Source organism: Haliotis rufescens, unplaced genomic scaffold (assembly GCF_023055435.1).
Source record: "Haliotis rufescens isolate VD_foot unplaced genomic scaffold, xgHalRufe1.0.p SCAF_7, whole genome shotgun sequence".
NCBI lineage: Eukaryota > Metazoa > Mollusca > Gastropoda > Lepetellida > Haliotidae > Haliotis > Haliotis rufescens.
In genome coordinates, this window is record NW_025964361.1 from 38753646 (window position 1) to 38769405 (window position 15760).

Consider the following 15760-nt stretch of genomic DNA (forward strand, 5'->3'; position numbering starts at 1 on the left):
CGGGCTTTTATTTGTAAGCCTTCAAAATTCAAGCTAGCCTGCTGGCTAAGTACTGCTTATTGTGCTGAGGTCAAGCAAAAATCCAATGATGGTAGTCCTCATTGACGAGTAACATTGAGGACTATATTTCTGAACAAGTTCTTGACTTTGCTACGAAGATCCGGGGTAGAATAGGTCTTCAGCAACCCATGCTTGCCGCAAAAGGCGTAAGATTCGACTAACGAGATCGGGTGGTCAGGCTCGCTGACATGGTTGATGCATGTCATCGATCCCAATCGTGTGGATCGATGCTCATGATATTAATCACTGGATTGTCTGGTCCAGACTCGATTATTTACAGACTGCTGTCATATAGCTGGAATATTGCTGAGTGCGGCGTTAAACAACAGACCAAACCAAATCAATCTTGCTTCAAATCAGAATTTAAAAATACTGGCAGAAAATGTAAACATTGTAAACATTTTTGCCTTGTTCAAATGGAGGGGATGGTGGGGGGGGGGGGGGGGTCAAGGGGAGCTGGTGGTCTAGTGACCCTACAATCTCTCTCCTCCTTCCTCTTTTCGTTCTCTTGGGCTATGGAATTTTCAGAATTCAAAACATTTCATTCCTCCTCCAACATAACTATGGTGAAGGCTTAGGTCAATGTAACCTAACAATTCACAATTATTATTCATCCGAAAGCCAGGCAAATGACAGGCAAACACAAAAATGCAACCAGTGGCAGACTGCAGACACTTATGCTTATCGTTGCTCATCTCACAACATCGCTGGTCTCTGGTAATGCAGACAACCGCATTGATATTGTTGTGAGATGACGGGTTTCCTTGCCGGTCAGATCGAGGAGTGTCACTTATTCGTGCCAGAAACTTAGGATCCAGGGATTATAGGACACGACCACTAGTAGTCACAAGTTATTATCTAGAGGGCTTAGTTGTTTTCTATTCAGCAACCCATGCTTGCCTTAAAAGGTGACTACACTTGTGACTAACAGGTTTGGGTGGTCAGGCTCAGTGACTTGGTTGCTTCATGTCATCGTATCCCAATTGCGTGGATTGATGCTCATGATGTCAATCACTGGATTGTCTGGTCCGGACTTGATTATTTACAGACCGCTGTCATATAGCTGTAATATTGCTAAGTGCAGTGTTAAGCAATGAACAATATACAATAGGTTAGAAAGCACTCAACATCTAGCCATGACGTTATGAAGCACAGTAAACTACGGTTAAAACGAAATCAAAGGGACGACTAAGTTTAGTTTGTTATAATCGTAGTTCGTTATGAGCATATATACACCATATATCATGTATATACAAGAAATGGTCGGGACTAAAAATATGTTCGTTATATCGGTCAGTTTGTTGGTCGCGTCATACCAAAAGATGTTTAAAGATGGTACTTGTTTTTACCCTGACTGTCCGGGCTAAAACAAGGACTGGTCAACCTGGAGACCGTATAGTGTGGTGTCTGAGTGGGGTATTCGTGTTAAACTGTGGCTTGGTATCTCAGTGGGCTAGCACTATGAAACCAGAATCAGTCCAGACTAGTGCGTGCATTCGAGTATCATGCAGAACCCCTACACTGTTTTGGGGGAAATTGCTATTTTGCATGTTGTGTGCAGTCAAACACTACATCGTATCGCCTCAGGGAATGACCAGAACATTAGAACTTGGTCCATAAGAATGTGAAATTTGCGATAAAACATCACTAGACTGATGATTTGCTATTTCAATTGTATTTCCTGTCATGCTAAACACTTTTTTTAATTGCAATAGCAATCGGCTGTACATACATTTTATCCTAGATCTACTGGTGATTCAGAAGGAGTTGTATCTGAAGCTATTATTTTACCTGGAAGTATATACAAATATCTTGTTATTATTTGCAGCTTTTACTATAAATATTTAATGTAAAAATAACTATTTGGTATATTACAGGATATTTATGCGCACCTACCTCAACACAGGTGTATAGTTAGGAGATAAACCAACTGTTTGGAAATTTGATGTAGTCCCACTGTAGAGTAGATACCTCTTATTTTAATTAGGAACCAAGCGCTTTAGGAAATGAACCTGACCAGGTACAATGTGATTGCCAATGGAACTGGAGATATAATGACTGAGCATCAATTTTTTAGGTCCAGACGAGCCGGCTTTTTTGACACGAGGGATTGAATCAATATATAGCCTATCAATGTATTCATAATCACGTTTTTTTTGTGTGCAAAGACTTTATGTGTTTTAAAGATATTTCCGTAGCTAAAAGGAAACCCCTTTTTAACCAATCACAATCAAGCCCTTCTTCAATATCATGTTTATTTTAAATGGATATACTATTCACAAGAAAATGAGGTAGGTTTTTTTTCCCGCAAGACAAAGAATACATCACTATGTTTAACATGGTGAAGATGGCTTGACCTACAACTCCTCAATGTATTGTAGGGTAAGAGAAGTTAACATACACCAAAATACTCCGAAAACACATGTTCAATTTCTTTGTAATATTTGGCAAAATGGCCACAAAAATTGAATTAAGCTGTCTTGGTGTTTAGGCATGAGATAATCAAACACAGCAATGTCGAGTGTTCCCGCTGGCTTTTGAACTGTCCTGGTGGACTGGCAACTCTAAAAATTACCAGTCTCCCCTACTTTTTGTCAGTCACAACTTTCAACAAATCCAAAAACATATGAAAATTACCTGGTTTTAATTATTTCAACATCATGATTGATTTCAATGACGTCGTGTCTGAAGTAACTTATTTTGATCCAGGCGTTATTCACACAAAGCTCAGTCACAATTATCTCTCTTTTATTAATATTTCAGGACTAAGTCGCTACAAATATATATTTAACCTCCAAGCAAAGCGAAATGTTATTTCCTTGCTCTAAAAATAGACTACAAGAAACCCTGATGGTAACAGACAAGCTGACTTTGTTAGAAAAATATACTTATTTGAATATCGCCAATGTTTTGTTCTACAACAAGATTTATAAGGTACTTTATTTGCTGGTCCACAGGGACTGGCAGTCACATGAATTACCAGTCCAAGCCTACTTTTACCTGTAAAAACTGGAAATTACCGGTAAACAGAAACACTGAATGTCGTCGTACATGTTCAAATCTCCTTCATCGTGTGGGGGGATTGACTTGAGCACATCTTTTCTGATTTTGAGTTAAAGTTGGTTACCGTATCTGACGTAATAAGTGCCCAGGGCACTCTAAAAATTAAAAATAGGGGTCTCTTATTAGAATATAATTTTGGTGAGATAAAAAACAGAGTTGAAAGATTGAAATTTTGTGGTTTATGCTGACAACCTGAAGCGATATAAAAGAAGTATCTGTGCATATTATACACGATAGATATATTTTCGAGAATTTAATTGCCCATAATTAAGGGTGCGTATTATACACGAATAAATAAATCTTATGTACATTCATCAATCGGAAGGGGTGCTAATTGGGATTGTTCACTAGCCAATATATTTGCAAATATCACCGTGGGCGCTTATTAGATCGGGGCACTTATTACGTTGAATACGGTAATCGTTTTCACAGTATTTCAGTATATGATTGTGACATTTTAGCATACATTGATGATATATTTGTACTCCAGAATTCTTGACAATTCATCAACGGACCGTTTTCTTTTTTTCTTTAAACAAATAGTTCATTACAGAATTTTATGATTGATTGCTTTGTCAAACTGATAGTTTGAGTGAGTAAATGAGCATGTAATTTATTTTTTTCATTTTTCATTTGTATGTCTAAATTTTTCAATGCAAACCTGTAGAAAGTCCATATTATTATATTTATCCCCTCCAGCATATAATGTGGGGGCATAAAGTCATCATCTGGTCTCTCTGTCTGTCTGTCCGTCCGTCCGTCCGTTTGCCTGTCTTTCCACCCGTATTTTGTTTCCGTGAAAGACCGTGAAAAACTTTTAATCCAAACTTGGTCCATGTATTAACCAGGGGCTTAAGTGGTGCCTTTTGTTATTGTGGAGGCCGGGGGGGATTTGTTATCTTCTGATCTTCTTCTCTTGTTTAAATCAGTATAGACTTTGTATGTGGTTTCTTTTTATTTGAATTTATGTTTAAAAACACATTACCTTTTGGGGATGGCCGTACTCAATAAACCATGTGACATATTGCAAACCTGGATATTTTTTGTTTAAGATCAGTAAAATTACAAAGTGACTATTTCTTTTCTACCAAAATCTAGCTATTTTACATGAACCACTAGTCCAAAAGGAGCTATGGAGTGCTTGGATTTGACCAACAGTGTCTTATCTGGACTATTGCCTGTTAAGTATGTCACTCCATGGAAGTGAGACAAGTGGAGAATGAATTTGAAAGATTGCTGATTCATATTTATTTCAATTTTAGGGAAGTAGCAAGCAGGATGTATTTGGTATCATTGCTCGGGAGCCCAAGTTGACGTCTGCTCCAAGTCGAGATCAAAACAAGGCCGAGCTGACACATGTCTTCAACTGCTATATTCTCCGATGCTACAGTGAAGCAGTGGTAAGTTCAAATTGATAAAGAGCAACTGCTTTTACCATACAGATAATGTCGGGGGGGGGAAAATCAATCCAACATAGTTGCTACTGCTATTTTCTCCGATTTTATAATTAGACTGTGGTAACCTCAGACTGATGGTGAGTGTGTGAGTGAACACTGCTTTATAACTAGCTGATGAGTGAGAGTGAATATGGCTGTATGCCATAATGATACTTAGTGAGTGAGTTGCTGTATTCCACACTGATGGTGGTCAAAGGTGTGAAAGGTAAATATGGCTTTATACCATACTGAGAAGGAGTGAGAGTGCATATCGATTCATATCATACTGTTAGGAGTGAGTAATGATTTACATCATGCTGATATTGGGTGAGTCAATACTGCTTCATGTATAGATTTTGAGAGAATATTGCTTCATGTATAGATGGTGAGAGAATATTGCTTCATGTATAGATGGTGAGTGAATTTTGCTTTATATGATACTGATAATGAGTGAGTGAATATTGCATCGTATCATGTACATAGTGACTTAATATTGCTATACATGATACTGATGGTGAATGAGACAATATATTGCTTCATTATGATTGTATGGATTATGAGTGAGTAAATATCGTTCAGATATCGTGAATGAATTTTTCTTTATATCATACTGATAATGAGCGAGTGAATATTGTTCAGATATAGTTAGTGAGTGAAGTTTTCTTTATATCATACTGATAATGAGTGAGTGAATATTGTTCAGATATAGATAGTCAGTGAATGTTTCTTTATATCATACTGATAATGAGTGAGTGAATATTGCTTCGTATTATAAACAAGTGAGTGAATATTGCTGAATATCATACTGATAATGAGAGTAATTATTGCTTCATTTCATATACATAGTGAGTGAGTGAGTATAGTTTTACACCACATTAAGCAATATTCCAGCAATATCACAGTGGGGAACACCAGAAATGGCTTCACCCTTTGTACCCACATATACATCGTGATTTTATATTGCTAAACATCATACTGATAATGAATGAGTGAATATTGCTTCATATTTTACAGATAATATGTGCTTGATTATTGTTTCATATCATATAGATAATGAGAGTGAATATTGCTTCATATACTGATAATGACTGAGTTAATATTGCTTTGAGTGAATGTGAATTTTGCCTTTATACCATGCTGATGCTGTCATGAAGGGCTGTCATTTGTCTTTGGACAAACACTCTGTTGGGATTATATGTCCTGAGTTTTTTGGTTAATATTTTGCACAATACTTTTTTAGAAAGTAGGTCAGGGTATCGGTGGCAAATAGGGTATGATTGAGCTGGCATTCTAATCAAGAATGGTACATTTTCACACCTTGGAAATAAGTAACAACTCACGTACTGTACACGCATATGTACCTCACTTCCTCTCTTGACAAGTTTTTTGTGTGAGTTAAGAATCGAGGCCAAAACTGTGAGTAAGGTTCTGAATTATACTATTATAAAAAGCAACAATATTAAATATTATTTTCTGGAAAATTATGTGTGTGTCTTGAAAACTTCAGACAACTATCTTGAACATTCTACTTGTTCGGTAGTGTTACATACCTGGTCTGGTGAGATAGGCAGTGACATTCCTGAACAAATCCTGTATCTATTTGAGGGAACGTGTAGAGGCAGTAAGTTGCTGTGTAGAGTAATGTCCCTTATCAAGGTGGCAGGATGCACTAGTCATGGGTTGGTTTCCAGATTCACCCCATTTGTGGTCGTTTGTTTGTCTGGACCATGTCCATGCTCATGGCTTTTACCAAAGAACATTTGTGTGATATAAAGAATATATATCACTTGTAGCTTTTTTCTCACAGACACCTGGAATACTGTACACAGTGTCAAACTCATCAACTCAACAATAAGTAATACATTCAGTTCTTTATCAAGGGGGAAACCCCTAAATTTTGTGCAATGTGTTGGTGAAATGGCCTGATTTGTCTTAAGTGGTTGGAGCAAATATAACAGTTATGATTGTTTTGATAAATCTCAAGACAGTATGAGATTTTGAAACACAAGAACATGACTTAAAGCATTCACAGTCTGTTGATATGAAAAGTACTCCATTCCTGGCAGCTTGCCAGAGATGTTATCTCACAGGCAAATAAACTTCCCTGCAATGTCTATGCAGTTTTCCTTATTAGAATAGGTACAATTATCCACTTTGTGTCAGCGACTCAGGTGGATATGAGGAGATTAATACCACAGTGTGTTTTAGATGGCCCATGGTTTTAATGCTCTTTTCGTGTATTAAAGAAGGCGTGGCCAGAGCTAATCAGAAAAGGAGTTGCCTGAGGGCTATGAACAATAATGGACAGTGATGTTATTGTTAAAAGGTTATTGATATTTCACACATGCTCCAGCTTCTTTAGATTATTTGTTTGTCAAAATATCACCTACCTTCTTTCACAAAGAGAATATTACTTTACATTTTGTATTTTCTCATCAGGGACTGATGCCCTGATGTTTTTTAGTTATTTTGTTATTTGGCTAATGAGCTGAGTTTCAGCAAAATAAGATGAAAAGATAAAAATAATAGACCCAAATCTTTTTTCTTTGATATTTCATCAGTTTGATTGAAATGTCAAGAGAATATGGAAAAATATTTCTAATTTTCGAGTTAGAAAATAATTGGCGCTCCTTGTGTAAGTAGGTGTGAAATATTCATTCTCCTCTTCACTCAAAAATATGTGAATAAGAAATATACCAGTTGGTGTGAGTAATGATCAACTTCAAAATGGATGTCACAAAAATATTTCCATACAATATGTACATGTTGAATTGCAGCAGCCCAGGACAAACCTACTTTTTTATGCAAACTGTGTGAATGGCGGGTGCTACTGGTAGGGCTGGACATGCTAACCCTCTTTGTGAACACCTGAATTTTGAGGTTTTGTTGTCATGAATTTGATACGTCTTATCAAGGTGCTTATTCATAATAATAAATGGGTATTAAATCTATAACATACCTCAAATTTCAGGAAATGTCTGTACTTTTATCAAAGGCTAACATGAAGAAAAGGTCATGAATATTGTATGGTGTACATAAGTAAACAGGTTTTGACTGTGTACAAACCAAATTTTGTTTGCAGAGCTCATTAGCAAATGTAAGTTATGTTTGGAAATGGTGGGCAAACAAATAAGACAGCTGGGATATTATTGTCATGTGATCTCCCTGTACAGTTTGTATGAATTTCTAATGAATTTCTTTACTTGTTTATATGTGAAAAATGGCAAAATTACGCATTAAATGGTTTCTGACTTTATAAATTAGTGTATACAGGGTTCCCCCTAGACTCCAATATCTAAGAGTCACCTTGACTCAGCCTATGAATTTTGGGGAGTCAAAAATATGTTTTGAGAGTCAAATGTTTTATTGTATGATTAATGAAATTTAAAGTGTTCACTGTTAATGTTACACTTAAAGTTAAGTATCTTTTAAATATTATATGTCTTTAGTTTAAGTTAACAAGTGCTAATTAATTTTCTCAGCTGATTGTACTACAGAGAAATAAAGGATATATGAATGAAAAACAAAGTTTGATGGTTATATTTTTTCACAGTCCTTAATTACTTCACAGCTCATGAAACAATTTACAGTAACCCTTATACAGGATGAATAAATAACATCAGTCTCAACTGTGAAACATAATTTTTAATCATGGATGGATATTAAATACATTTCATGTCAGATTATAATTTAATACCACTAACTCATTTACATCTTTTATCTAGTTATCTTGTATTATCTATCAACAGTGAAGTTGAACTGAAGAATTGTGAACACTCGTAATATTTTCTGGTTGAATACAGTTTATTAGGAACAACAAACATGCCCAAAGCTTTACATTTCGTATATACCATATTTATTTCGTGTATAATACGCACCCCTAATTATGGGCAATTAAATCCTGAAAAAAATATCTCTTGTGTATAATACGCACAGACTTTTCTTCAGTCTCATTTCAGGCTGTCATGATCCGTCATCGGAAATAGCATAACAAATCCGAATTGAATTACGCAAGTTAATCCTGTTGTTACACTATCTGGTAATAAAAATGTGTTCTCTGTATATCTGACCTTATGTTTGTCATCTATTTTATTAATAGTATTAAAATTTCATTCAATAATGTTTACCTAAATTTTGGCAAAAACATGTGTCCCTCCGATACTTACAACTTCCGTTTACCCTGTTCAAAAGGTTCCGCTTAACCACATACAGTGACCGCGCCAAATCAAAATATTCACCGCAACAATGATTATATTTTCTTCTGTTTCATTTTTTACGAATCTACACATCTAGATAAACATATGTCATGGTTAACTTTTAGTGAGAAAATATGCCGAAACGTAAATAACCTTGTCCATTTGCGGAGATTTCCTTTGTTAACATGACGTGCTGACATCGAAGCCACACGGAGTGTGAGAGTTACTTTCACTTTGATGAATAAATATATTTTGTCGTGTGCCTCAAAGTCGCACAGTTTTAGTAGCATATCTATATAATTATGCAAAACAATATGTAAAGCCCCCGGCTGTTCTGATTTTAGCATTTGTTTTAAAACGAGAGAAAAGTCTGGTCATGTGACAGGCTATGCAAATTAGCCCGTGGCAGTGGTGTTATGCGAAGTTATGTTACTTCTAAAAACGACGATTAATTAAAAACTAGACGTAAATTTTAAGATGTTTGCAGATATTGTCTTCAGAAAATGTTTATAGATTAAGTTCAGGTGAGTAGTTTTAACATTTTCATTCCAAAGCTGGTAAACAACAACATAGATATTTTGAAATTGCGTCAGTCATGACGCAGCCATTTATTTCTGGACGTATTTTTCCTTAATTGAGAGTCATATACACAAGAATTCTGCGTCAGGGGAAACCCTGGTGTATAATTTACCACCTTGAGCAATAAGTTCTCTTGAAAAAAAACCTATAAGTCTGACTAAAAATGTGCAATAATTATTTCCCCTAAAATGAAACTTGAAATGATGAAATAATTACTGAATCAAGCAAAGAGGATAAAAACAGAGTGAGGATGACCACTAGTTGTGTCATCAACCTTGTCTTTGAAATATGTGGGTCATGAAGACCCACAAGCAGAAATATTTGTTTTTGTTGTTTAACACCACACTAAGAAATATGACTTCAGTCTGTAAATAATCAAGTCTGGACCAGACAATCCAGTGATTGACATCATGAGCATCGATCCACGCAACTGAGAAACAATGACAGGAAATCAACCAAGTCACTGAGTCTGATCCATTTAGTCGCCTCGTACGACAAGCATAGGTTACTCGGGACCTATATTCTTCTCCAGAAGCTGCACGGGTTGAAGATATTTGTTATGTTAGAAAGCTACTAAGTATAGAAGAACTCTTGTTTCACTTCTTTCTATGAATTACTGGTAAATAATGAAAGAGGTACATGTTAATGATTCAAATACACTGGAAATGATTTTTACACGTCACTTCCATGGGTCTAATTGCATCCTGATCAAATGATTCTTGCATCATGGAAAACCTTGCCGAGGACTCGGTGCAAGACAAACCCTTTCAATGTTCTTCTCTGTTTACAGGTATCAGAAATCATGTGCGCCCTACAGACGGCGTTTGCAACTGCCCACAAAGACAGCATCGCGTCAAAGACGTGTAGCAGCAGCGGCCCTGCTCGTTCAGCATCTCACAACCAGATCTGTATTCGATGTCCTCTTCATCAGCTGGAGAAACTCTGTCAGGAAATTAATGGTCAGTGTGCAAAAATTAAGCAGCCAATAGGGCTGGGACGAGTCCAAATTAACTACCCGGGTACCCACCTTCCTATTACCCGACCCTACCCGGGTACCCACTGTAGATATCTAGAGATAGGTACAAACTGTCCGATTTGGAAAAGTTTGACCGTAGCCCTAACAGAATGTATTCAGATATATGTGTAAAGCAATCTGGTCATGCTTACACTGAAGTTTACTGCATGAAGTTTTATTTTTATTCCGACATATAAAAGTCAGAAGGAATGGGTGCATAGTCAGAAAGAAATGGGAACCTTAGTGACTTATAGTGTAACCATAGACTTTTTGATAATTTTTGTCATTAAACCATGGGTCCGGGTAGTCCTGTGGGTACCCGGGTCCTACTTAGGACCCACCCGACCCGAGTACCCGAGTTACCCGTCCCAGCCCAGCAGCCCACTGCACTGTACCTCATGCCTCAGGGTTTTATGCATATGTATAGAATGGATGCAGAAAATAGAATATGCTGCGTCAGGAGGGACACATAGTCGTATCCATTGTACCAAACCCTTGTCAAGAAATATAATGTGCTGTAATTAAAGTAATTTAACTTTTTTATAGTTATTGGAACAGTTATTTAGGACGAAATGCAAAGTTTTATTGTCAAATGCTGGGCTGGCTGTCGAACACCGGTTGACATTGCCAGTGGAAGCTGAAAGTGAAACGATTGGAAAAAAGCGTGAGATCTTCGACTCCGTGTTTAAGACGACACCCTTTTAGCCCCCTCATTCTAGGTACGAAAAACTCGCCTTATACACAGCCAAATAAGGTATTATAAAAAACAATAAACAGTATAAAAGCAAAAATATATTTGAATAGTTGAGTTGCAAAGTTCGAGGTATTATGAATATCAGCTGGTACTTTTCCTCCCCAGGTTTAAGTCCCCATGCAGCCTATGACCTTCTTGTGAAGAGAGTGCAGAACCTCACTGAGTGTGAAATAGCAGCCATTTCCAACACCCTCAAGGTCAGATAACTCTTCCACGTGTGGAGTCAAAGTAATACACACGTGTGTGCTTGTCACAATTAAAACTACTAACAATGAACTATTTTGGCAATGGCCTTTATTTAATTATGTGTGGATATCTCTTTTATGGTATGGATGTTTCTCAGCTGTAAATTTATTTTGAATTTGATTCTGAACCGGGCCCACAGAATTCATTTTTGGAAAAGTTTAGATTTTTTATTTTTTCAGTTTTTAGTTAAGTATTTCAAAAAAAATTAAAATAAAGAGATTTGCTCCTTTTGTTCAACAAACCTTACAGACAGCATTTTTTTGTCCTATAATGTTGCCTTGATTTTGTTGCCAGAGTCTTGGTACAACTGATTACCTATTATAGTATGAGATTTAAAGTAATGGTTTGTGTGCTAACCCCAGGTGGAGAACCCCAAGGGATATGATGAGATGGTCGAGATCCTCATGATTGAGTTGAGGAAGTTGTGTGAGAGGAAACAGAAGGAACATGTGCACATCTCAGAAGGAGCTAAGCAGTGCAAGAATGACGTGAGTTGTCTCCCCTACATTGCATAAGCTGTATATCTGCCTGGGGCATACAGGGGCTGCACATGAAATGTCATGCAGAACCCTGGTTGTTTGGGAAAAAAGGACTATTTCGGATAAATATGATTATTAGATCGAGAGTTAGATGAAGTTATGTCCATAATCAGGCTAAAAATGCATGTGAAAATCTGCCCGCCAGCCCAACATGAATTCATTTCTGTTTGATGCAGAATACATTGTCTCATGTACCCATATGTATAATTTAAAATAAATGATATTACGTTATACTCTTTTGGCATTGATGTTGTTAGAATTAAAACAAAATTACGGGAACTTTAATGACAGTTGGATAGATGCAATGATTTTGCTAACACTCCAATGGTTTGAATACTAAATCGTCCCATAGTCTTCCTTGAAAGGTTCCCCTCCCACAGTTAAACAAGAGCGGTCACCCTCCCATAGTATAGCATAGTATAGTGAACACCACTTGAAGATTAGATTGAGGCATTAACTTGATCAAACTTTGTTTTAAGTAGGAGAAAGTCTTCAATCTCTCGATTATTTTCGCGCGTGAAACTTGTTCTCGTGCTCCAAGTGCAAAAATAATCGCGAGATTTCGGACATTCTCCTATACATAAATATATTGATCTGTATTCTTTAAGTTGAATGTAAATTCTCTTTTTGGGATTTTACTCAACTTTTCATGCAGCTCAACTTTTAGTCTTTCCTATTTTCTTAATTATCAAAATAAAAATTCAAATGAGAGGTATGAAAATGGTTGTAAGATATATATCTCCCTGTGGGCATTGGCCTGTGATTGTTGCACAAGCCGACTTAATGGATTGGTGGTCATTGGTTCATATCATGTCATTTTACACAACTGCTGTTATTTGTCACTCACAATATCAATCACTGGTTGTCTGGTCCAGACTCAGTGATTTCAGGCTGCCGTCACAGCTGGAACTTTACTGAGTACAGCATAAGCAACAAATCAGGATATTTCTGGAATATTGCTAAAAGCAGTGTAAAACCCAATTGACTTGCTCACTCTAAATCATCCATGGTAATTTGAATGGCAGAATGGTTCTCTTGTATGCCAGTAACAGAAATGAGTTTTGGTAGTTACAATGTATGACCTGGATGACTGCATGACATACGTTTCCCAGTGATGTGGCTATCAATAATTGGTTTGTTGGGTCTAGACACAATTATTGACAAGCAGCTGCTTTCTGTAAAATTACCGATTGACTTGAGGATACATTCAGTCCACCGTGAGTCATACTGAATAACCTCATGGGGATTCTAGGGCAGAATATGTCCTCCGTACCCAAAGCCACAAAAAAAAATTAATTTTTTTTAACTCTTCACTCAGCAGTATTCAAGGTATTTGATGCAGCCTTAATACAATCGAGTTTGGACCAGACAAACAAGTGATTTATATTATGAATGTCACACACTGTTGGGGAACAATGACACGCAATGAACAAAGTCACAGAGTCTCACCAGTCATTCCATTTGGTCTCCTCTTACTACTAGCATAGGCTTGGGGACCTATTCCCCACATGGTATTGCCTAGTTAAGAACAGGTGGTTGCAACATGTCACCTGTCTGACTGTAGGTCATTGCGACCCGACAGTGTGAATAGATGCTCATGCTCACGACCACAGCTTTGCCTGGCCCAATATATTACCATGACTACCATTACAGACAGGGATTTATCATGGATTCTTAACTAAGTGCCCATGGTAGGCAAAAGTGGGGGAAAATTGTTCTTTTTTTCAAAATTGGGATTTTTGTTTAAGTCCTTATTTTCTTAAATTCAGATGTATTTTAACATTTATTTAGTGTTGCATTAAATGCAATAATAGAAAACTAAGTGTTAAAGCCTCAGCCTCATTATTGGTCCTGTTTTCAGTGAAATACAAATTACCTTTGTAAAGCCATAAAAGTAGTTATTAGTTAAATTAACATGAATTGGGATATTCTTCAATTTGGGAATTGTGTTGACACTTGCTGCAGATTTGGGGCCGAATATCCGCCTCAGAGCAGGTATAGGTACATAGCTGATATGACTGGTATCTTGCAGACATTATCTCCCTCACTGATGTGTCAAAATAATGACATGAACGGATGAAGATTCAGATGACTCCTTTTTTCTTGCTTAAATTGATGATTTGAGAATGTTTATGTTCCTTGATTGAACAACAACGCTGTTACCGTATTTGACGTAATAAGCGCCCAGGGTGCTCTCAAAATTAGAAATAGGGGCCTCTTATTAGAATATAATTTTGGTGAGACAAAAAACAGAGTTGAAAGATTTATGCTGACAGCCTGAAATGATACAAAAGAAAAGTCTGTATGTATTATACACGACACATATATTTTCCAGAATTTAATTGCCCGTAATTAAGGGTGCATATAACACACGAGTGTGTATTATACATGAATAACTAAGTCTTGTGTACATTGATCAATCAGAAGGGTGCTAATTGGGATTATTCACTAGCCAGTGTATTAGCAAATATCATCATGGGTGCTTATTACGTCAAATACGGTATTTGTTATTTGTAGATCTTCCCCTTGGTAATAACCAATCAACACCAAGAACGTTCATTTTAAAAACTTTCCAGTGCACAGTCAAATCTCTTAATTTCAGTTCAACATCCTCGACGACAAGAGCGTGCTTGTGAAGTTGGATACATTCAAGAATAAAGCAAAGAAAAGTCTGGCCAATTCTTTTGAGAGTTTGTTGAGGGTGAGTAGAGCAATTACTGTTCTTTCGTCTGTCACCGTTATTTGATGAGTGTTTTCAAAAGACATCTTTAACCAACAGCGCGATGTTCTCAGCATCCCCAAGTGTACATCTATCTGTCTAGATTTGTGAGTGTTGCTGCTGATTACATAAACACATGGTTGTGGGGTATTATCAAGTAAACAGATCCATTTCAACTCCCTGAGGAGTATACTGCTTCAGCAACAATATTGACATTACCACATATATGCATAGCTTTGAGTTGCCTAGAATGTTTCCATATGGGTAGTAAAGAAGACTCGTACAGCGATGTTTTATTGAGTATTTTACAAGGCAGTGGGGATATCGGTGCAAATATTTAATTTGTTTAAGCAAATGTACTGAAAATTTATGCATGTCATCGGATCCACGGTGACATTTGCTGATATATTGGCTGGTGAACAATCCAAATTAGCACCCCTTCCAATTGATCAATGTACACAAGACTTAATTTATTTGCGTATTATACGCACTCGTGTGCTAAATGCACCCTTAAATATGGCAATAAAATTCAGGAAAAATATATCTGTCGTACATAAACATTTCAGGCTGTCAGCATAACCATGAAATTTATCTTTCAACTCTGGTTTTTTTTTCACCAAAATAATATTCTAATAAGAGACCCCTATTTCTAATTTTGAGAGCGCCCTTGGCGCTTATTACGTCCAATACGGTAGGTGGAATATTGGTGAGTGCATGTCATCGGATCTCTATTGTGTAGATTGATTCTTATGTTAATCACTTGATCTGGTCCAGACTCAATTATTTTAATTTATTTTTAATTATTTTAAAGACCACCGTCATATAGCTAGAATATTGCTGAAGGCAGCGTTAAACAACATACAAATACTGCAGATACAATATCAGCCTGTTAAATACGAACAGTGATTAAGATGGCTGCCATAGGTCATGTGACATTGCCAGTAGGACCTGGACAGACTTGGAAAACTTGGACTCCAGCTATAAACAACCCCACTTTTTATCTCTGTAGGTTTCAAAAACTTGTTTTAGATGTGGCGCGATATGGTATTGATTTCTCCCTAATGACGATGTTTTGGAGAGATTCCTTTAGAAGATACATTTGGGATTTTTATATTTTCTACATATATCCCTCTGATTTAGATTCTTTTCTGTC

At 36.7% G+C, this 15760-nt stretch overlaps 1 protein-coding gene across 6 annotated transcripts in view; it reads left to right on the forward strand.

Moving 5' to 3' along the window:
* Positions 1–15760, forward strand: part of LOC124144171 (TBC1 domain family member 1-like) — a 101615-nt gene that overhangs the window by 44348 nt on the left and 41507 nt on the right. For all 6 annotated transcript variants that reach the window (XM_048387873.1, XM_046513439.2, XM_046513438.2 and 3 more), the window contains exons 3-7: positions 4386–4523; positions 10125–10293; positions 11209–11300; positions 11712–11837; positions 14491–14589. In XM_048387873.1, coding sequence (XP_048243830.1) covers positions 4386–4523; positions 10125–10293; positions 11209–11300; positions 11712–11837; positions 14491–14589 — 624 coding nt within the window. The remainder of the gene's footprint in view (positions 1–4385; positions 4524–10124; positions 10294–11208; positions 11301–11711; positions 11838–14490; positions 14590–15760) is intronic.